Source organism: Stegostoma tigrinum, chromosome 29 (assembly GCF_030684315.1).
Source record: "Stegostoma tigrinum isolate sSteTig4 chromosome 29, sSteTig4.hap1, whole genome shotgun sequence".
NCBI classification, from domain to species: domain Eukaryota; kingdom Metazoa; phylum Chordata; class Chondrichthyes; order Orectolobiformes; family Stegostomatidae; genus Stegostoma; species Stegostoma tigrinum.
The window spans coordinates 19,394,464-19,418,683 of NC_081382.1; the positions used below are offsets into that span (position 1 = coordinate 19,394,464).

The 24,220-nt window shown below is 44.0% G+C and overlaps 1 protein-coding gene across 6 annotated transcripts in view; it reads right to left on the minus strand.

Annotated features, from left to right (window-relative positions):
- The window catches only part of whrna (whirlin a), a 196,482-nt gene that overhangs the window by 76,871 nt on the left and 95,391 nt on the right, over nucleotides 1–24,220 (minus strand). For all 6 annotated transcript variants that reach the window (XM_048558757.2, XM_059638129.1, XM_048558756.2 and 3 more), the window contains exon 6: nucleotides 16,370–16,406. In XM_048558757.2, coding sequence (XP_048414714.2) covers nucleotides 16,370–16,406 — 37 coding nt within the window. The remainder of the gene's footprint in view (nucleotides 1–16,369; nucleotides 16,407–24,220) is intronic.

Below are 24,220 nucleotides of genomic sequence, written 5' to 3' on the forward strand. Positions count from 1 at the left end.
ACAGCCATTCTTTCTGTCACTGGTACCGATATTTCTGCTTTGCAAGACAAAGAATGTTTCTCTTGAACTAAGGTGGTCTCATCCTAAAACATCAAATTCATACCTGCAGTAACAATTTGTTTTGTAGACAGTTTTGCTGTCTGACCGACTTCAATTAACAAGTTATCAATGAAATTGAATGGGTGCTAATTCTTGTTGTCAGTATTTGCTTCGAAGTGAGAAACCTGTTGATTTTCTATCATATGAAAGTTCTTTACTGATTCTACAAATGGGAAACACTTCCACCACTCCTGTATAATTGCAGATTTCCTTCCTATTGACAGTTGAACACTGGCAACAAAATGTGAGGCTGGATGAACACAGCAGGCCAAGCAGCATCTCAGGAGCACAAAAGCTGACGTTTCGGGCCTAGACCCTTCATCAGAGAGGGGGATGGGCTGGGGGTTCTGGAATAAATAGGGAGAGAGGGGGAGGCGGACCGAAGATGGAGAGAAAAGAAGATAGGTGGAGAGAGTATAGGTGGGGAGGTAGGGAGGGGATAGGTCAGTCCAGGGAAGACGGACAGGTCAAGGAGGTGGGATGAGGTTAGTAGGTAGATGGGGGTGTGGCTTGGGGTGGGAGGAAGGGATGGGTGAGAGGAAGAACAGGTTGGACTGGTTTTGGGATGCAGTGGGTGGAGTGGAAGAGCTGGGCTGGTTGTGTGGTGCAGTGGGGGGAGGGGACGAACTGGGCTGGTTTAGGGATGCAGTTGGGGAAGGGGAGATTTTGAAACTGGTGAAGTCCACATTGATACCATTAGGCTGCAGGGTTCCCAGGCGGAATATGAGTTGCTGTTCCTGCAACCTTCGGGTGGCATCATTGTGGCACTGCAGGAGGCCCATGATGGACATGTCATCTAGAGAATGGGAGGGGGAGTGGAAATGGTTTGCGACTGGGAGGTGCAGTAGTTTGTTGCGAACTGAGCGGAGGTGTTCTGCAAAGCGGTCTCCAAGCCTCCGCTTGGTTTCCCCAATGTAGAGGAAGCCACACTGGTTACAGTGGATGCAGTATACCACATTGGCAGATGTGCAGGTGAACCTCTGCTTAATGTGGAATGTCATCTTGGGGCCTGGGATAGGGGTGAGGGGGGAGGTGTGGGGGCAAGTGTAGCATTTTCTGCGGTTGCAGGGGAAGGTGCCGGGTGTGGTGGGGTTGGAGGGCAGTGTGGAGCGAACAATGGAGTCACAGAGAGAGTGGTCCCTCTGGAGACCTCCTCCCTCCGGACCAACCTCAGGGAATCTCTCTCCCATTGCAACTCTCTTGTAATCTCTTCGGCCTTGAAACTGCTCGACCATGTCCTGAAGCAAACCAGGTACCACAGCCACATCACCTTCCTCAGCACCTGCCTACGGAACCGGATCATCCCCAAGGGACTACAGTCTACATTTCAGCCTTCCCAATTTGGCCCCAACCGTGACCACCTCTACAACCAGAATATTCAGACCCTTCAGAAGCGTTTCTCCCTGCGTGTCCTGAAACAGACACTCGCAGCCATGCGCCGGCACCTCCAGGCACTGCAATCCAGCCTACCCCAGCTCAGAGCCTCCCTCTCCCAGACCTGCAAAGGACCCCTGCTGTTTTTTATCCTCCGCAGGATCCACAGACTGAACACCCAGTTCCACTCAGCTTTACTGGACACCAAAAATCGTAAGTACAACAAACTCACTGGCCCCTGCCACCCACAAGAGGATTCCTGCGCCTCCCAAATCCTGAGTCTGTCCCTGCCCCTCCCCCACCATGCACCCGCCGCCATTGACCATGAGGACACGGCCGGAGACCCCACCGATGACGTCACATCCACATCCGCCAGCCACACCACTTCCGGGACCGCTGCTGCAGTCACCCTCACCGCAGCCGCTGCTGCCGCCCACCCCGACACTCCCACCGCCGACGGAACCCCACCCATGGCCTGCGCCGACGGAACCCTGCCCACGGCCGACGCCGACGGAACCCCGCCCACGGCCGACGGAACCCCGCCCACGGCCGACGCCGACGCGGCCCCGCCCACGGCCGACGCCGACGGAACCCCGCCCACGGCCAACGACCTCATCGCTCCACCCGCAACCTCCACAGCCAGCAACCCCAGAGAAGACAGCCATCCTGAACACTGCCGCATCTTCACCATCCCCCCAGACCTCCCACTGACTAAGGACAAACAGTCAGTCCTTATCAAGGGGCTCACTTTTGTCCCCCTACAACCACACATCAACGAATACCAGTCACGATTGGACATAGAGCAGTTTTTCCGCCGTCTTCGCCTCCATGCCTACTTCTTCAACCGGGAGCCCAACCATCCCTCCACTGACCCCTTCACCCACTTCCAACACAAGTCCTCCTCCTGGACACCACCCCCAGGCCTCCTACCCTCCCTCGACCTCTTCATCTCTAACTGCCGTCGAGACATCAACCGCCTCAACCTCTCCACCCCTCTCACCCACTCCAACCTCTCCCCCGCAGAACGGGCAGCCCTCCGCTCCAACCCCAACCTCACCATCAAACCCGCAGACAAGGGTGGCGCAGTGGTAGTATGGCGCACTGACCTCTACATCGCCGAGGCCAGACGCCAACTCTCCAACACCGCCTCCTACCGCCCCCTCGATCATGACCCCACACCCGAGCACCAAACCATCATCTCCAACACCATTCATGACCTCATCACCTCAGGGGACCTCCCACCCACAGCCTCCAACCTCATTGTTCCCCAACCCCGCACGGCCCGTTTCTATCTCCTTCCCAAAATCCACAAACCTGCCTGCCCCGGTCGACCAATCGTCTCAGCCTGCTCCTGCCCCACCGAACTCATCTCCAGCTATCTGGACTCCATTTTCTCCCCCTTGGTCCAGGAACTCCCCACCTACGTCCGTGACACCACCCACGCCCTCCACCTCCTCCAGGACTTCCAATTCCCTGGCCCCCAACACCTCATCTTCACCATGGACATCCAGTCCCTATACACCTGCATTCCGCATGCAGATGGCCTCAAGGCCCTCCGCTTCTTCCTGTCCCGCAGGCCCGACCAGTCCCCCTCCACCGACACCCTCATCCGCCTAGCCAAACTCGTCCTCACCCTCAACAACTTCTCTTTTGACTCCTCCCACTTCCTACAGACTAAGGGGGTGGCCATGGGCACCCGCATGGGCCCCAGCTATGCCTGCCTCTTTGTAGGTTACGTGGAACAGTCCCTCTTCCGCACCTACACAGGCCCCAAACCCCACCTCTTCCTCCGGTACATTGATGACTGTATCGGCGCCGCTTCTTGCTCCCCAGAGGAGCTCGAACAGTTCATCCACTTCACCAACACCTTCCACCCCAACCTTCAGTTCACCTGGGTCATCTCCAGCACATCCCTCACCTTCCTGGACCTCTCAGTCTCCATCTCAGGCAACCAGCTTGTAACTGATGTCCATTTCAAGCCCACCGACTCCCACAGCTACCTAGAATACACCTCCTCCCACCCACCCTCCTGCAAAAATTCCATCCCCTATTCCCATTCCTCCGTCTCCGCCGCATCTGCTCCCATGACAAGACATTCCACTCCCGCACATCCCAGACGTCCAAATTCTTCAAGGACCGCAACTTTCCCCCTACAGTGATCGAGAACGCCCTCGACCGCGTCTCCCGAAATTTCCCGCAACACGTCCCTCACACCCTGCCCCTGCCACAACCGCCCAAAGAGAATTCCCCTCGTTCTCACACACTACCCCACCAACCTCTGGATACAACGCATCATCCTCCGACACTTCCGCCATCTACAATCCAACCCCACCACCCAAGACATTTTTCCATCCCCAGCCGTGTCTGCTTTCCGGAGAGACCACTCTCTCCGTGACTCCCTTGTTCGCTCCACACTGCCCTCCAATCCCACCACACCAGGCACCTTCCCCTGCAACCGCAGGAAATGCTACACTTGCCCCCACACCTCCCCCCTCACCCCTATCCCGGGCCCCAAGATGACATTCCACATTAAGCAGAGGTTCACCTGCACATCTGCCAATGTGGTATACTGCATCCACTGTACCCGGTGTGGCTTCCTCTACATTGGGGAAACCAAGTGGAGGCTTGGAGACCGCTTTGCAGAACACCTCCGCTCAGTTCGCAACAAACTACTGCACCTCCCAGTCGCAAACCATTTCCACTCCCCCTCCCATTCTCTAGATGACATGTCCATCATGGGCCTCCTGCAGTGCCACAATGATGCCACCCGAAGGTTGCAGGAACAGCAACTCATATTCCGCCTGGGAGCCCTGCAGCCTAATGGTATCAATGTGGACTTCACCAGTTTCAAAATCTCCCCTTCCCCAACTGCATCCCTAAACCAGCCCAGTTCGTCCCCTCCCCCCACTGCACCACACAACCAGCCCAGCTCTTCCACTCCACCCACTGCATCCCAAAACCAGTCCAACCTGTTCTTCCTCTCACCCATCCCTTCCTCCCACACCAAGCCGCACCCCCATCTACCTACTAACCTCATCCCACCTCCTTGACCTGTCCGTCTTCCCTGGACTGACCTATCCCCTCCCTATCTCCCCACCTATACTCTCTCCACCTATCTTCTTTTCTCTCCATCTTCGGTCCGCCTCCCCCTCTCTCCCTATTTATTCCAGAACCCCCAGCCCATCCCCCTCTCTGATGAAGGGTCTAGGCCTGAAACGTCAGCTTTTGTGCTCCTGAGATGCTGCTTGGCCTGCTGTGTTCATCCAGCCTCACATTTTGTTGTCTTGGATTCTCCAGCATCTGCAGTTCCCATTATCTCTGACAGTTGAACACTGTTCCCTTATGCCAACACTGGTAATACCAATGAATTCTTGCTTCTTTTCAGGTTCTGCTATCAATCTAAGAAGCCCAATGAGATCTTCTACTGGTTACCCCTTTATGGTTTGACAACAACTATTTATCCCTGGACCAGTTATTCTCTGAATGTCTTTTCGTGGAATAGACTTGGCGTAGTTTGGTTTCTGTTGATCTATTCACTGCCTTTCAGAATGAGTTAAACACTTTCTGCTACCCCAGGGATGGTGAGGTAAAGACATGTGTGCACATCAGAAGTGAAGAGTCAATTATAAATCACATGCATCTTTTCAGCTCTTTTGAATCTTTTGTGCTGCAGAGTTGCTTGTAAATAACTTTGATCTGGGAGTTACACCAGTCGGACCATATAATTTCATTTCTGTGCACACTAACCTCTGATTCTTCAGCCATAATCTTCAAACTTACAGACAGTGGCGCTGAATTCTGTATCAAGGTTAAAATTAATAGGCTGGCCCATTGACAAAACAAGTTCTGTCAGCCTTGAGTCACTGCTAATTTCCCCAAGGAATGTATTGGATATGTATTCTAAGGCTGGTGGTCCTATCACGTTCGTATTTTTCAATGAGCAAGCATATGACATTTAACTGCACTGAAACTGCACCCTATGCCTTGTAAGTTTCAGAAAGGATAATAAAATGTGAGGCTGGATGAACACAGCAGGCCAAGCAGCATCTCAGGAGCACAAAAGCTGGGCTCTGATGAAGGGTCTAGGCCCGAAACGTCAGCTTTTGTGCTCCTGAGATGCTGCTTGGCCTGCTGTGTTCATCCAGCCTCACATTTTATTATCTTGGAATTCTCCAGCATCTGCAGTTCCCATTATCTCAAGTTTCAGAAAGGAATTTGTTTAATTTAGATACTGCAGTTTGATTGAGATTGCCTGATTAAAAAATTCAAATTAATCCTTTTGAGCAACAAACACTGATTTATTTTTTTTCTTTATTCATTCACAGGATGAGGGTGTCGCTGGCTAGGCCAGCATTTATTGCCCATCCCTAATTGACCAGAGGGCAATTAAGAGTCAACCACATTTCTGTGGCTCTGGAGTCACCTGTAGGCCAGGCGAGGTGAGGATGGCAGTTTCCCTCCCTAAAGGATATTAGTGTATCAGATGGGTTTTTCTGACATTGAACAATGGATTCATGGTCATCATTAGATTCTTAATTCCAGATATTTATTGAATTGAAATTTCACCACCTGCCATGGCAGGACTCGAACTTGGATATAACTCAGTTAGAAGTCCTTAGTAACTGTCCTGACCTTCAGGTTGATCTCTGAAGTTCAGTTGATGAGGGCCAATGCCTCACCACCTTTAGTTACCAAGGAACTTCTACACATGTCTGCAAAACATGATGCTCAAAACCTTTATTTTGTGTTGCCTTTCAGATTATCATGGAGGTCAGAAGTGGGATGTTTGCTGATGATTGCACAAAGTTCAGCAACATTTGCAACTCATCAGATACTGAAGCAGCCCATGTTCACATACAGCGAGATCTGGTCAATATCTAGCCTTGAGCTGGCAAGTGGCAAGTGACATTCATGCCACACAAATGCCAGGCTATGACAATGACCAATAAGAGACATTCTAACCATCACCCCTTGATATTCACGGTGATATCATCACTGACTGCCCCATTGTCAGCATCCTTGGGGTTACCACTGATCAGAAACTCACTGTTCAACACAGTGGCTATTTAACTGTAGGTCAGAGGCTAGGAATAATGTGGCAAGTAACTCACATCCAGACTCCCCAAAGCCTGTCCATCCTGTACAAGGTACAAGTCAGGACTGTGATGGAATACTCCCAACTTGCCTAACTAGGTGCAGCTCCAACAATGCTCAAGAAGCTTGCTACCACCCAGAACAAAACAGTACACATGATTGGCACTGCATCCACAAACAACCAATCCCCCCACCTTTCTTCAGAAATGGTCCTGACCCAAAATGTCATGTTTCCTGCTCCTCTGTCTGGCCTGTTGTGTTCCTCCAGCTCCACACTGTTACCTTCCAAACCCACAACCACTTCCATCTGGAAGGACAAGGGCAGCAGACATTTGGGAACACCATCACATTCAAGTTCCCCTCTAAGCTATGCACCATCCTGACTTGGAAATGTATCACTGTTCCTTCACTATCACTGGGCCAAAATCCTGGAATTACCTCTCTAATGGCATTGCGGATCAATCCACCGCAGGAGGGCTGCAGCGGTTCAAGAAGGCAGCTCACCACCTCCTTCTCAAGGGTAACTTGGGATGGGCAATAAATGCCAGTGATGCCCATATCACACAAAATGAATTTTTTAAAAAACACTTTAAATTTGCTAATAATGTGCTAAAGATTAATTTGATTGGTCTTTCCCATCTGCACAAATTGCCCTGACATAAGACATTAACCGTTTTCCAGTCTACCCTTATCTCTTGGAAAGACAGGCCTCTATTCTTCTGTGTATATGTCACTTCAAATCTCGAGGGTGTTTTAGTTGATATGATTTTAGATGCATCTTATTTCTTCCGCTGTCATAACCTGCTTGTTTATCACAGTGTGAATAATCCACATTTTAACATAAGTACTAAGATGTATTTGTAACAGTCATAAAAAAAAGACTTTATTTGCTTAATTTTTCATTATTTAGCTCTTCATTACAACATAATTGAGGTGATTCCAAAATGTAGCTTGTCAGTGTTATGGGAATATCGAGTGTGGCTGTGTGACAGCACAAGATGTCTCCTCTAAAAGATAGTGTATTAATGCAGAAAATAATGGCCTCTTTCCACTGTAAGTCTAGCAAAGTACATGTGTTTACAAAACGTACCTAAAAATAATAATTAACTAAATCTTAATTTAAATATAAAACCCAAAATTACTTACAGGCTCACACCCTATTGTCCAAGCTGGTCTCCGTTTGTACTTGAGAGGCTTCACTGGAGAAAACCAATGACTTTCTCCAGTCAGCCAAGGTAGGAGTCACACTCTTCTGTCTGCCTCTTCACACTCACTTTATCTCGGCTACAGCAATATTATCTCCCGGGGGGGGTCCATGCCACTCCACACTCCGTGTTGCCTGCAACACATTCTCTCACCAATCTCCCACACCTTAACCCTGCATGGACTCTGTACTCCTTTTCAGACCTCGGTAACACCCTATCACTTTTCCTATACGTGTCGAGATGTGATACAAGTTGAAACATTAGCCCTTATTACACTGTTGTTTATCGGTTATTGACTGTTGTTGAATGAAAATAAATCTCAAGCCAACTTGATCCTTGCTGAGAATTTTCCTCAAATAGTTTTCCGTTCTCTCTGTTTTCCAGAGAATGCTTTGAAATATTCTAAGCTTATTCTGCCTGAATTCCTTTCTCAGTTGAATCAAATTGCAATGAAGGGTGAGGGTGAAGCACAACTGGCAATAGATTAAGCAACATACAGAACATACATACATTGAATAATCATTTAATTATTTTGTTTACCAAATAAAACAATAGAGTCTATGAAGTCTTCTGTATTACAATTGCTTCAGATCAATAGTGTCAGCTCTATCAATATGCCCAACTGTATGTTTACTGTGTCAATGGCTGACTGAGCTGATGCATCAGATAAATCAGAGAGGCCAATCTCAATTTTCAGAATTCATTTGAGGATGGCTGTCTAGCAATGAATTCCAAATGAGAAACTCTTTAGATTAAAACAGTTTATCCCTTATTTCCATTTGCCTGACTGAAAGAGCAAAGACAGCTTAAATATTTAAAAGGGATCCAGTAGCCCTTAATGGATTTACAAATATGAGCTGAGCAATTTACCAATATACTATAGCAGAGTTCAAACAGGACTGGTGCTTGTGTCAAATGTACAGTTTTAAAGTATCTTTTTCACAGGATGTCAATGACAGTACCTACCTCACTGTGCCTATATCAGAGAACAACTCAATTTGAAAAGTGACATGTTGTAAATACCAGTGTAACTTACGTGTTATGCTGGATATGTTATACAATTTATATTACAAATTTACTATCTGTTTACTACTTGAAAATTTACTATCAACGGGGGTAAATTTAATTTCATAAATGTGATGTATGGTTGGTGTATTTCACCATTTACTGTGTTCTATGTATCTAATTTCTAAAAGCTCATGCTGCAGTTTACTGTATGGTGTTAAGTTGCATGGAAGCTCTTGTGGCTCAAAAGGTAATATCATAGGATCCCTATAGTGTGGAAACAGGCCCTTTGGCCCTACAAGTCCACACTGACTCTCAGAGCATCCCACCCAGACCCATTCCCCGTAACCCACCTCATCTACACATCCCTCAATACTGTGGGCAGTTTTTCATGGCCAGTCCACCCAGCCTGCACATCTTTAGACTATGGGAGGAAAACAGAGCACCTGGAGGAAACCCACACAGACACGGGGAGAGTGTACCGACTGTTGTCTGAGGATCCCTAGCGCTGTGAGGCAGCAGTGCTAACTACTGAGCCACCATGCTGCCCCTGGACAGTAATACTGTACAATAAAAATTCTGCTTGGCAGTTGATTGTCATAGAGGGTGCATTCTTAATGTGACCAAACAAGTTAAATTCTCACACTATGGCTAAGACAGATAGCAAGACGAGAGAGTCTCCTAGTCAGCCAGACTTACTGCAAAGTGGTGTCCCTCAAGCTCTAGGCTCTGGTGACAGGTGAACAACCTGTTCCAGGAAAATTCTGGCTCTGAAAATAAGAGGGGAGGTGATGGCCTATTACTGGACTAATAATCCAGAAACTCAGTTAATATTCTTGGCAGATGGTGGAATTTGAATTGAATAAAAACAAATATCTACAATTAAGAATTTACCGATGACCATGAACTCATTGCTGATTTTCGGAAAAACCATTCTGGCTCACTAACGTTCTTCAGGGAAGGAAATCTGCCATCCTCACCTGGTCTTGCCTACAGGTGACTCATGACCCACAACAATGTGGTTGATTTTCAACTGCCCACTGAAATGGCCAAGCAAGCCACTCAGTTGTATCAATTGCTTCGGCAACAAGGAAATGAAACAGGGTGGACCACCTGGTGTCGATCCTGACACCGGAAAAGACAGCGGCAGAAACAGCCTTGCGCATCCTGCAAAGTCCTTTTTACTAACATCTGGGGGCTAGTGCCAAACTTGGGAGAATTTTTCTTGCAGACTGAGCAACAGTCTGACATAGTCATACTCACAGAATCATACTTTACAGACAATATCCCAGAAACCTGCTATACAGTTGGGAGGGAGTCGTACTGGGAGTCCTCAACCTTGACCCTGGTCTCCATAAAGTCTCATGACTTCAGCTTAAACCTGGACAAGGAAACCTCCTGCTGATTACCACATACTGTCCCCCTTCAGCTGATGAATCTGTACTCTTCCATTTTGAACAACACTTGGAGGAAGCACTGAGGGTGGCAAAGGACAAAATGTACTCTGGATGGGGTATTTTAATGTCCAGTAGCTCGGCAGCAGTACAATTGATTGAGCTGGTCGGGTCCCAAAGGACATCACTGCAGGAGTTCCTCAGGGCAGTGCCTTAGGCCCAACCATCTTCAGCTACTTCATCAATGACCTTCCCTCCATCATAAGGTCAGGGGTTGGGAATGTTTTCCGCTGATTTCACATTGTTCAACGACATTTGTGACTCCTCAGATGCTGAAGCAGTCAATGTTCAAATGCAACATGATTTGGATAATATCCAGGCTTGGGCTGAAAAGTGGCAAGTGACATTGTCCATACAAATGGCATGCAAGGACAATATTCAATAAGAGACAATCTAACCACATTCATGGTGTTACCACCACTGAATCCTCTATTGTTAACATCCTTGGGGTTACCATTGATCAGACACTCAGTTAGACTCACCACAAAAATACAATGGCTACAACAGCAGGTCAGAGATTAGGAATACTGAGGTGGGTAACTCACCTCCTGACTCCCCAGAGCCTGCTCAGCATCTATAAGGCGCAAGTCAGGACTGTAATGGAGTACTCCCCTTTGTCTGGATGAGTGCAGCTCCAACAACATTCAAGAAACTTGGCACCATCCAGGACAAAGCAGCATGCATGATTGGCACCACATCCACAAGCATCCACTCCCTCATCATTGACACTCAGTCGCAGCAGTGTGTACTATCCACAAGATGCGCTGCAGAAATTCACCAAAGGTCCTTCCAAACCCACAACCACTTCCACCTGGAGAAGAAGGGCAGCTGTTATGTGGGAACACCACCACCTTCAAACTACCCTCAAGTCACTCACTATCCTGACTTGGAAATACACCATCGTTCCTTCACTGATGCTAGGTCAAAATCCTGGAATTCCCTTCTTAATGGCATTGTCAGTCTCCCTATAACACATGGATTCCAGAAGTTGAAGAAGGCAGCTCACCACCACTTTCTTGAGGGCAACGAGAGGCAGACAATAAATGCTGGCCAGCCAGCAACACCCACGTCCTACAAGGGAAATTAAAAAAAAGCATGTGTTTTATTTCCTCCTGTCATCACACGATGCGGGAAGCTTCTAAGTCCAGTTCATTCGATACTTATTTACCTAAATAGTTTTGAGTGTTAAATGAATACTCATGCGACACTACATGCAAAAGTATTGGGATTTATTTTCTAGGCCTGTGCTGACCTGATGATCTAACTCAATCAATTAATAAGCTGTTATATTTGAGCAATAGGTTTAAAGACGTTTTACCCTAAAGTCATTCATAATGCCCGACTTTAAATTGTGGGATGGAGATTTATCTTCAGATCACATTAATAACATCAAAGCCTATGAAGCACACTGAATACTGCCATAAACTTATGAGATATAGATAAACCAGAAATAAATACAAGATGCAATGATCATATACATGAATGTAGATTTTATACAGTTTATGTTAATAAGGGTCAAATAAAAACAAGTGTTAAACAGTTACCCTAGTTTTCAAATCTGTAAAGAGATAGTGCTGTCCTTGATTGTTAGTTATCCAAGATGGTAGAAATCCTCATGTACCACACCAGTCCTGCCCCACAAAGAGCCAATGCCACATCACGGGCGAAGAAGTGATATTGCCTTCCCGGACCCGAAACATTAACTCTGTTTTACCTTGGGAGATGCTGCCAGACCTGCTGAGCTTCTCCAGCAACTTCTATTTTTGTTCCTGATTTACAGCATCTGCAGTCCTTTCGGTTTTTATTTTGCCTTATTCATGCAGTAGAAGAACCTGGATATCAGCCAGCTGATATGGTTCTGTGAACATGCATCAGGCAATTACTTTGTGCAGCTGAATGCAGGAGGAGTTTGCTCCTCATTACATTTCTTGAGAGGCAGAACAAATGCACTGGTTTGGCAGCAATACAGAGTATTGGTGAGCTCTACTAAAACACGTATATCCCTGTGTAATTTGGTAATAAGTGAAAGAAACGAAGGTAAGACCTACCTTTATGCAATGCTTTTACAGCAAATGAAGTGTCATTTTGTGTGTAGAGTAGACTACGATATCAGCCCCTAAATGTTGAATTTAGTGACTAACTTTGTCTTTAAACAACGGAAAGCAGATATACTCAATATAGTCTGCTGGAAAGAGCAAAGTTAGAGTCTTCAGGTGTATGGCTTGCTGTTAGACATGCAATGATATTTACCCATGTTCATCAGAGTACCTGACAATCATTCTGCAACCATATGCTGCTAGTTACTTTCACAGAGCCCAAAAGGATTTCAAAAACCAGAGCCTTTGACTGCCAGGAGTAAATCTTTGACCCAGGATCACTTAACCAAAGAGATGCTTATGGGGAAAGGAGTAAAATGATGAAAGGAAAAAAAAAACAAGAATCTGGTGGTGAAGATTCTTATCACAGTTTTGAAAAAATGCTTTTTTTGTTTTAATCCAGAAAACAGTGAATGTAATGTTAATTTTAATACTATTCACATGAAATCAGTTCATAAACTCTTGACTACATCACATTTATCCAAGATACGTATGCTGTTACAGATAATTACAAACTCATTAGAAGGAATGGCAGTGTGAACTGTAATAAATAATTAAACTTAATTAAAAGCAGGGCCTTGTTAGTGACTACACGCTTGAAACCCAGCATAAATCGCACTTGGGTACACTTGTATTTTATATACAGAATGAGTAGACAAGATAGCAAATGGCAGATCAAAGAGTCTCGGTGCAGGACAGCGATGGGGAGGACTGGGAGGGTGTGGGAGTGAGAAGGAGAGATGTAGTGGGGAAAAAACTCAAATGAATACAAAAATAATTCAGTAATATAATCAAAAGTAAAACTTTACCAGAAACTTTGTAATTTGATCTTAAAGATCATGGGAAAGCTCGTTATTATCCTTGAAAAATACCTGTATTACTTATGTTCCCATCACAACGATTTTACTTCAACCTTAGGCTGATATGTTTAACAAAGTCACCAAACACTCATTTCCAAAACTACTGGCTAGATTCTACAGTGCTTAATATGATTTTCAAATCACTACTAATAATTCATAATCCCCTGAATAGAAACAAAATTTGTTTTATTCAGTCTGCTTAAATAATGACACATTCTTCAAAACAATGGTAATGGAACTTCTTCAGTTCATGTAATGTAACTGATTGTTTCCTTCATTGGGTAACAGTCTCATTTGATAACAGAGCTTAGAGATTTTTCTTTGGGAAGTGGTTAGGTGAAAGAGCATTTGTTTTTAGTATCCAAATACTGAACGGTATTTTATTTTCAAACCCACAATCACTTCCATCTAGAAGAACAAGAGCAGCAGATCAATGGGAACATGACCACCTTCTCAATTCCCCTCCAAGCCACACACCATCCTGACTTGGAAATATATTGCGTTGAACTTCCTCCTGAAACTGCTGCAGTCTTGGGTGTAGGAAACTGTCAGTGATGCTAGAAAGGGAGTTCCATGATCTTGACTCAGTGATCGTGAAGGAATGGCAATGTTGTTCCAAGTCAGGATGGTGTGTGACATGGAGCAGAACTTGCAAGTGGCAGTGTTCCTATGCATTTACTGCCCTTGTCCTTCTAGACTGTTGAGGTTGTGAATTTAGAAGGTGCAATCTAAGGAACCCCTTGGTGAGTTACTGCAGTGCATCTTGTAGATGATATACGTTGCTGCCATTTGCATCAGCAGTGAGGGGAGTGAATGCTGAAGATATTAGCCAGGATACCAGTCAAACTGACAGCGTTATCCTGGATGGTGTCGAGCGTGTTGAGTGTTGTCGGAGTTGCACTAATCCACGCAAGATGGAGAGTTTTCCCATCACCGTTCTGATGGGGGACAGGCAATAGGCTGCTCTGGTAGCCAGTTCAGTGTCAGGTTGATGATAACACTGTGGTGATTCAGCAATGGTAACATTGTTGACATTACAATGCAGAGGCACTACATGACTAGCCCCTCTGATGATGTCCTGGAACTGAAATGACTGATCTCTGAAAACCATTTCCTTTTGTGCCATGTAAAACACAATCAAGCAGAGAGTTTTCCCTCAGATTCCCAATGACTCCAGTTCTGCTAGGACTCCACCCAAACTTAGACAAATGTACTCTGGATGTCAAGGGCTGTCACTCTCACTTCATCTCTGGAATTCAGCTCTTTTAGCCATATTTGGCCCAAGGCTGTAATGAGTTCAGGAGCCGAGTGATCCTGGTGAAACTCAGCTGAGTGACAGTGAGCAGGTTATTCCATTGGAAGTGCTGCTTCATAGCACTGTTGTTGAAAAATTCCATCAGTTTGCTGATGTTTGAGTGTAAACTGAAATGGCCACAACCTACCAGTTTGCATTCTTATCAGATTGCATGCAGTCTGCATTTTGTGCTCAAGGCATTCCTGGACAAATTTCCACGTTGTTGGGTCAAAGCCAGTGCTATAAATGCTTTGGAACTGCTTAGTTAAAACGTGCAGCTAATCCTGGAATACAAGCTTCTGTACTATTGCCAAAATGTTGCCCTTAGCTTTGAAGTATCCAATGGCTTCAGCCACTTTTTGATATCAGCATGAGTGAAATTAATTAGATGAAAACTAGTATCTGTAATGCTGGGGATTTCACAAAGAAGCTGAGATGAACATCCAGTCAATATTTCGGTCTGAAAGTGATTGCAAATACTTCAGCCTTGTCTTTTGCACTGATGCATTCGGCTTCACTATCATTGCAAATGGGAATATTTTATGAATCTCCACCTCCTTTTGTGGTTGAATTATTCAATACTATTCATAACTAGATGTGGCAGTGGGGTGGACTTTAGGTCTGATTTGTTGGTAGTGGGACTGCTTAGCCAGGTTAATTGCATTCTGTTCATTGCATCGTATTGTGTGCACTAGGATTGCTCTAAAGGGGAAGGGCTTTGACCAGATCTCACAACTCAAAACCAAGCATCCACAAGCTGTAACCTCATAGGTTGGCATATAACCCACTCTATCATTACCATCAATTTTGGAGATCTATCCTGGTTCAAAGAAGAGTGTAGCAGTTCACTCAGCATACCTGAAACTGAGGTGCAAATCTAGTGAAGCTGAGTGAGGAATAGAAATCCCACTTCACAATAGTATTAAATTACTGTTGAGCTGCTTATATTGAAGGGAAAGCATACACCACCAACATTTTTATTCCCACATTCTGAAAAACCTCCCCATGAGAAACAGTTTATAGTTCTGATTAAAAAGGTCATCAACGTAAAATATCAGTTGTGTTTCTTTCTCCATGCATGTGGCTGACGTATTGACCATTTCCACCCTTTTCTGTTTTTTATTGATAATTCAATTTTTCTTTAGAAGATTATATGTAAATTCTAGGTTTGAGAGGCAACCTTATATAAGTTTATAAAATAATGAGGGGTACAGACAAGGTTGATAGTAGTTGTCTTTTCCCTAGAATGAGGGATTTCAAGGCTAAGGGGCACATTTTTAAGGTGCAAGGAGAGAGATTTAAAAAAGATGTGAGGGGCAAACTTTTTTTTTACAGAGGGTGGTTCAGGTGTGGAATGAACTTCCTGAGGAAGTGGTGGATGCAGTTACAATTACATCATTGAAAAGACATTTGGATAAGTATATGAATAGGAAGCATTTGGAGGGAATTGGGCCAAGAGTAGGCAGGTGGGACTAGGTTAGTTTGGGATTATGGACTCGTTGGACTGAAAAGTCTGTTTCTATGCTGTATGACTCTATGACTGCAAAGGTTCCCTCAATAACTAAATAATTGATAGAAGCATGGTATCACATCTAATATTGATTATGATAATCTACTTAAAGCTGTGCTGTGTTAATACTGGAAAGATATGACATTTATGCTCATGAGTCAAATACACTTGATAACTCCCAAATATGGATTTCCTGAATTTCATAAGAGGAAATGCAAATCAGGAAAATTATACTCCTAGCATTAATATATACTTCTCATATATTATATAAAACAATTCACCATTAAAACACACCAATATTTATATTTGTAGGAGAATTGTATTCATATTAGAAGAGATTAAGTAACCGTAAACAGAATGAGTCACCTTTAGTCCTACCTTTTTAGTAGCCTTCCCAACATCTTCTCCAGCAAACCTGGAAGACAAGAGCAAATAAAATAAGCACTGCTCCTGAATAACAACATCAACAAATCAATTTTCTCCAATCACAACTTCTAATGACTATAATAACTTGCTTAAGTGCATTGAAACATTTCACAAACTGCTTAGTCAATTCAGTCTGCACCATCTGATAGTACTGTGCAAGGTAGATCGTAATAAATGTGGACAACCATCATTCAGCTTGCTTCCATTGCCTAACCTGAGAATTTACTGAGCTAAAAATGTGAACTGCTGATCTAAAATTGCTCCTGAGTTCACTGACAAGTTCAGACAGTCCACGTGAAATAATTTATAAATCAGTTATCTCAAAATTACAATCCTAATCAAACACTAAAATGCAAACAAATTTGCAACACTTGTTTCATACTCACTTGCAATGCTAATTGCATTATCAGTTCTGAGAGATAATAGGTTGCCTACTTGAAACAATGACACAGACATCAGAGTCCACAAAGCAGACTTTGAGTAAAGAAAAACGAAGAACAAAAAGGACTGATGACAACTGTGATACTGAAGCTCTTCCTTGTCTCTCTCTCTTTCAAATATATCTTTATCTAAGTCTCAATCTTAACTGCAGAGAGTAGTGCTGGTGAAAAAGTACCGAGGATAAAATGCACATTCACTGTGAACTGCAGCCTTCACCACAGCTTAAGAAGCAGATCAATACTTCACACAAAAAAAATTGTCTAAGAAAGTCAGCAGGTGTGGCAGCATCTGTGAAGAGAAAACTGAGTAAATATTTCAAGTCTCAGAGTTCTAGAAGGTTCACTGGACTCAAATATTGGCTCTGTTTTTCCTTCACAGATGCTGCCACACCTGCTGACTTTCTCCCACAATTTCTGGTTTATTTGTTTCCAGCATGCACCATTCTTTGTTTTATTCAACACCTAAACAATTGAAACCCATTTGGATCTCATTCTCATAACCAAAGGGACTCCTATGATTTGCTACTGCAGTTGCCTTAATAAAACCTTGGAATTGGCTCTCCTTCATTTTTGACTCTTGTCAATCATGTTTAATTGAAGCGTGATAGCTAAGAAGAAAAATGTTTAAGAACCTGCTGTGAATGACCAAGGCATCTAAAAGAGAAGAGGGGAACCAGGACCTCTCCTCACTTGTCATAAGAGGACATGTTTCTAATATTCATGACCTTTACTGCAGCAAGCTGCTGAAAGTTCATTGTCAATGTCTTTTGCACTTTTAACAAGGTTTTAAAAATTTTGTTTTACAAATATAGTCCATCAGCAGCAAATCAACAGTATTCAGGATATTGTCAACTAGAGTGAATAATATTCCATCTGCAACCACTGTGAAGTTGTAGGCCTATTATGCACTGAGGAACAACATTTTCAGTGTTGTGTTGTTTTGAAGCTGTGTGTCAAATTCTAGTAAAATCATATCAATCTCAACTGATGATTCTACAGTTGAACCAGGAGAAGAAATAAAATCAACAAATAGGTATTCTCCAGGCATCCATAGACATCATCCAAAACATATTTGTTGTATAAGGTAATGGTTCTGAAGGGATTAATGTTTATGTTACATTGGTTCCATTCATTCTATTTGATGTCACATACAGTCTGTGAGGTGAGACAAGGAGTTCTACTTTAGATTGTGGAGGGAGCAAGCTTTCTTTACCAGTTCCCTGAGGTCCCAGTACTTCTGCTTAACAAAAGGCAATTGGACATATTTTTACCAAACACTAAGCCTCTTTGTCATGAAAGAACTGTGCCTCTTCTGTAGATACTCTATGTTGGTGCATCCTCTCTCCTAAAGAATAGACAGGCCCAAGATACAGCAAAGAGAAAGGAGGATTGATAGGGGGAAACTAGGTCAAACAACCATTACTGACCACTACAAACTTTTGGGAAAATCATCTGTGAAAATATTACATTGTTCCAGCAGGGCAGATCTGACATAATGAGACGTAATCTAGAAAACTGAGAAGATAAAGAAAATTGGACCAAGTGAGTTTACGACCTTATGGGCATTAGTGCTTTAAGAGGAAACAATTAATTAACAGCTGAAATATAATTACAAACAGAGGAAGACCGCAACAGCTCAGAAGCAAGTAAGGGGCATTATTGCAAGAGTGTAAGTGAGAAAAAGCAAGAAGCCAGCCACACCAGAACAGAAGACGACCTATGTATTAATCAGCTACTCTGATGATGGGTCACTGGACCTGAAACATTTGCTCTGCTTTCTCTCCACAGACTTGCTGAGATTTTCTAGCAATTTATGGTTTTGTTAGTATTTTCACTTGCCAGAACAGGTTAATTTTATGAATAAGCAGTGCTGAATCTGAATAGAGAATCGTTTCATCTTGCGCTTTACATCAGGACTTGCCAGAACTTGGTGACAATGTGGCAGCTAACCACCACTTTGCAAGAATACCATTGTAAAGGGAAAACAACTGTTATCAAAGGACAGGCATTGCTATGGAGAATGCACTGATTACTGTTGAGTGACAGTTAACCACCAGGCTTTGTTGGAACTTTAAACCAGGCAGGTTAATTCTGATCCATCAAGGCCAATGTCCCTGTAACATTTTTGCCGCTACAGGAACATCTGAGGTTCTACAGAAGCAGAGCCATTTATTGGCACGCTGATCGACATATATGGTGTTTTTCATGGTTGCATAACTGTGTTCTTCGAGGCAAAATTGGTCAGCACATTGCTGTGACAAATGAGCCAATGATTAGTGGTTACCTATTTTCTTCAGTTATGACAGGCACTGTGTGAGTACTTGTTCCTTTTACGTGCGAATAACAGAGCCTTGTATATTAATCTAATTAGCTTCCAGTACATGTAAATGCGCTGCACTGTACATCTGACTGACAGTCCTAACTTAGTTGTCAGTGTAATTCTTCACACACTCAGAGTAATCCAGAATTCTCAGAATTAACTTGAGTGTGCAGAGAATTAAGCAAATAACCAATTTAGGATTGTCATTTGGCCCTTACATAGTGCTGGATCAACCTGCCTCATTTAAAATTTTTAAACCCCAGTAGTTAGCTACCAATCAGTATTCACTGGTACACTCTCCACAACAATGCCTCAACCAGAGTCCACTTGTAAAACAATCAGCACTGTCCTTTCGTACAGTGTGACTGTTGGTTTTCCCCTTTGAATTGGCATTCTTGTGAATGAAGACTGCAAGACAGAAAACATTGACAAGACCGCAACATTCCCCCCACAGTGGTCGAGAACGCCCTTGACCGCGTCTCCCGCATTTCCCGCAACACATCCCTCATACCCCGCCCCTGCCACAACCGCCCAAAGAGGATCCCCCTCTTTCTCACACACCATCCCACCTACCGCCGGATACAACGCATCATCCTCCGACACTTCCGCCATCTTCCGACCCCACCACCCAAGTCATTTTTCCATCCCCACCCCTGTCTGCTTTCCGGAGAGACCACTCTCTCCGTGGCTCCCTTGTTCGCTCCACACTGCCCTCCAACCCCACCACACCCGGCACCTTCCCCTGCAACCGCAGGAAATGCTACACTTGCCCCCACACCTCCTCCCACACCCCTATCCCAGGCCCCAAGATGACTTTCCACATTAAGCAGAGGTTCACCTGCACATCTGCCAATGTGGTATACTGCATCCACTGTACCCAGTGTGGCTTCCTCTACATTGGGGAAACCAAGCGGAGGCTTGGGGACCGCTTTGCAGAACACCTCCGCTCGGTTCGCAATAAACAACTGCACCTCTCAGTCGCAAACCACTTCCACTCCCCCTCCCATTCTTTAGATGACATATCCATCATGGGCCTCCTGCAGTGCCATAATGGCGCCACCTGAAAGTTGCAGGAACAGCAACTCATATTCCGCTTGGGAACCCTGCAGCCCAATGGTATCAATGTGGACTTCAGGAGCTTCAAAATCTCCCCTTCCCCCACCGCATCCCTAAACCAGCCCAGTTCGTCCCCTCCCCCCACTGCACCACACAACCAGCCCAGCTCTTCCCCTCCACCCACTGCATCCCAAAACCAGTCCAACCTGTCTCTGCCTCCCTAACCTGTTCTTCCTCTCACCCATCCCTTCCTCCCACCCCAAGCCGCACTCCATCTCCTACCTATTAACCTCATCCCACCTCCTTGACCTTTCCGTCTTCCCTGGACTGACCTATCCCCTCCCTACCTACCCACCTATACTCTCCTCTCCACCTATCTTCTTTTCTCTCCATTTTCGGTCCGCCTCCCCCTCTCTCCCTATTTATTCCAGAACCCTCACCCCATCCCCCTCTCTGATGAAGCGTCTAGGCCCGAAACGTCAGCTTTTGTGCTCCTGAGATGCTGCTTGGCCTGCTGTGTTCATCCAGCCTCACATTTCATTATCTTGGATTCTCCAGCATCTGCAGTTCCCATTATCACCATTGACAAATGTGTCTTTTTTCAGCAATATAGCAACATACAATCCCCTTTTACGCTGGAAAAATAACCTGATGCTCAGTTCAATAACAGCTTCTTCCCTGCCATTATTAGACTGATGAATGGACTCTCTAACTTCAAATAATGCTGATCTTGTCAATGTTGGTCTTATCTAGCGCACGTCTTATGTGGTGTAAGTTGTATATCTTGCTCTGTTCAAGTGTTCTTTTCACCCTATGGTCTGTATGTCCTTGCTTACTATGATCTGCCTGTCCTGCTCGCCATCAAAGCTTTTCACTGCACTTAAGTACATGTTACAATAAATCAAATCAAATGACGTATTTATTCAAAGCTTATTGTATATAACCTTCAAACAAATATGTCTTTTACATTAATATTTCAAATTCTCTACCAAACAACCAGCATAATGTTGCTGTCGTGTAACATACAATAACATATCATGATACTAATTTTTATTTAATATTTTTCACGAACTACAACCTAGCAGGTGCACAATAGATTTCTTTAGATGCCAAATATAGATCCAATTAGTTTGTCTTCAGCCAGCTCAGTCGTCGCATGATAAACAGAAACAGGGATAGGCCATTTAGCCCTTCAAGCCTGTTCTGCCTTTCAATTAGATCATAGCTGAGAGTGTCACTGTTGATTAATCACAGCAATCAAGCTTTATCGATTTCAATGGGCTGCAGCAGTTCAAGGTTTATTTTGATTTATTTGTCATATGTATCTCGTTACAAAATACAGTGTGAAGTGTGGCCACTATCTGGTGGCAGCCTAAAACACAGAAAAATAAGCCAAAACCTAGAATATAAAGGCGGAACAATGAATTAGTAAAGAAAAAGTGTCCAGTTTTACAGTCATTCTTGCTAAGTTCCCCGTCATGGCCTGGTGGCCAGGCATCAGCTCCCTTCACCAGGCGACTGCCCCTGGAATGAAAGTTGCCACTCTTCGCTGCCATCTTGCCTCCACCAAGACCCTCACCACTCTGAGTCCTTGCTGGGTCTCGCCAATGCAGATGCCACCTGGTAGCACACCAGCCTGAACTTGGCAGCAGTAGAGTCCACTTGCCAACCAATCAGCACTGTCCTATCATGCAGTGTGATGCCACTGCCATGAGTCCACTTTGGGTCCACCTCGCCAATGCAGCCGCTGCTGATGCCGCTGGGTCGCCAACTGGGCCCAGCCCTCCCTCTTGCACTGTCGCCAGGAGTCTGCACTGCTGGGCCTACTCACTACTAACAATGCCATCGCCATGATCGAGTTCTTCAACAAGAAGTAAGTAAAATAAAATAGAAGAGAGAAAAAAAAAGCACAGAGAAAAAAAGAAAAGAAATGAAAAGAAAATTGAAGACCTACTCCACCACAATCTTGCCAGAACCTGGTGATAATGTGGCAGCTAACCACCACTTTCTAAAGGGCTATAAGGAGGGGTAATAAATGCTGGACACCCAGTGATTCCACATCCCACAAGTGAATAAAAAAAAAGTTCTGAACAGAGGAACCTTCAAATCTGAATTGGAGGGTGTGAGATCAGAATCACGATGAAGGAAACATTAGTCATGAGGAATGCTAGCAGTGAGAATCATAGCTCCAAAGCCATACACTCCTCACGTGGCATGATATACTTAACACTGGTGGTATCTGATACAATTTGTCCATTTTACTCCTTTATCCAGCTTTGTACTTTGAACAATAGAATCTTGATTCAATACATTCATTATCAAAAGACAGTTGTGTGTCACAAAAGAATAGTTGTATTTTGAAAAAGATTTAGAGCACCAATGAGATCCATTTGGTGCATTCACAAAGAAATTAGTCCAGATCAGGGAAGATTTTTGGAAAAAAACCAAAACAAAATAATTTTATTACTCCACCATTTTGAGGTTTGAAACCCTGAACAGTTCTCACAGCTGGCACTGCTGCTGTTTGAGCCTTAAAATCATACATAATTACTGTCAAGAGCACAGCTGTAATTAACTTTAACAGCCTGTAACCAGAGCAAATAACTAACATTCATCACAACATTCGTTAATACTTCCTTAACTGCAGTAAAAATCCAATCACTCAATTTGGAAAACAATTGCCCTTTTTGAGATTACCTTTACCAGCATTTAATGGTTTGCATTCTCAGTATTCTCTCTATGCTGTTAAGGTCACTGCTTTTTGTGACTGAACTAAACAATTTTATTTTGTTAGGTTGGGATATTTTGTGGCTAAATTCCACAGTTTGCTTTCAAATGGAGATGATTGGTCAAAGGTTTTGCAATAGGGTTTTTTTCTGCAAATGTATTACTGAATTTGGTTTTGTGTCCTTCTTAAATTTCAAACATGGCTGATGCAAAGAAAAGATTATTTTATTTTTTCTGTATATTATTTCACTGATTCTCAAATAAAATATAAATGAAGCCATTGCTACAATGCAAATCAAAGTGTCTATCCATAACTAATGATAACTGTAATTGATGATGGTGTACATTATCCCACCCAAGTAGATGAATTTGATAAAAGTTCGATCTAAAGGTTTATTAAACAGGTCTGTACAGTGACATGATTAGTGCCATCCTTGTGTATCAAAGTATTTATGCCTTCATGACTACTTTAAAAATTAAACCAAAAATTTGGGGGCCAACAATTCTATATTGTCGTATAGACTTATTGTTGTCTTTTACCAAAACAATGGCATACGATCAATGGGCATTACCATCATTGAATTGCCCACTATCAACATCTTTGTGATTCCCATTGAGCAGAAATAGAACTGAACCAGGTATATAAATACTGTGGTGACAAGAGCAGATTAGATGCTAGGAATTCTGTGGCGATTTAACTCACTTTCTGCCTCCCCAAAGACTATCCATCATCTATTGGGCATAAGTCAGGAGTGTGATGGCATATGTTCCACTTGCTAGATCCAAGAACACTCAAGACCTTGACACCATCCCAGACAAAGCAGTCAGTTTGAGCAGCACCCCATTCAACAGCTTTAACATTCACTTCCTTCACTGCTGAAGCACAGCGGCAGCAGTGCACGCTGATGCACTGAAGTAACTCACAATATCTTCCTCAACAGCATCTTCCAAACCCGTGACATGAACCACCTAGAAAGAGAAGGGCAAACAGACGCAAGTTTCCTTCCAAGTTGCACCCCATTCTGACTTGGAACTATATTGCTGTTCCTTCACTGTTTGCTGGGTCAAAATCCTAGAACTCCCTTCCAAACAATTCCATGTAGTCCCTATACCCCAAAAACTGCAGCAATTCAAAAAGACTGCACCATTTCCACACTGCAACTAAATCTGTCATAAGTAGCAAAGCTCAATCCCTTGAATTAATAAGAAAAAATGTTGGAGCTGTGATTATTTGATAAGTTATTTTTGTAACCCTTAAAG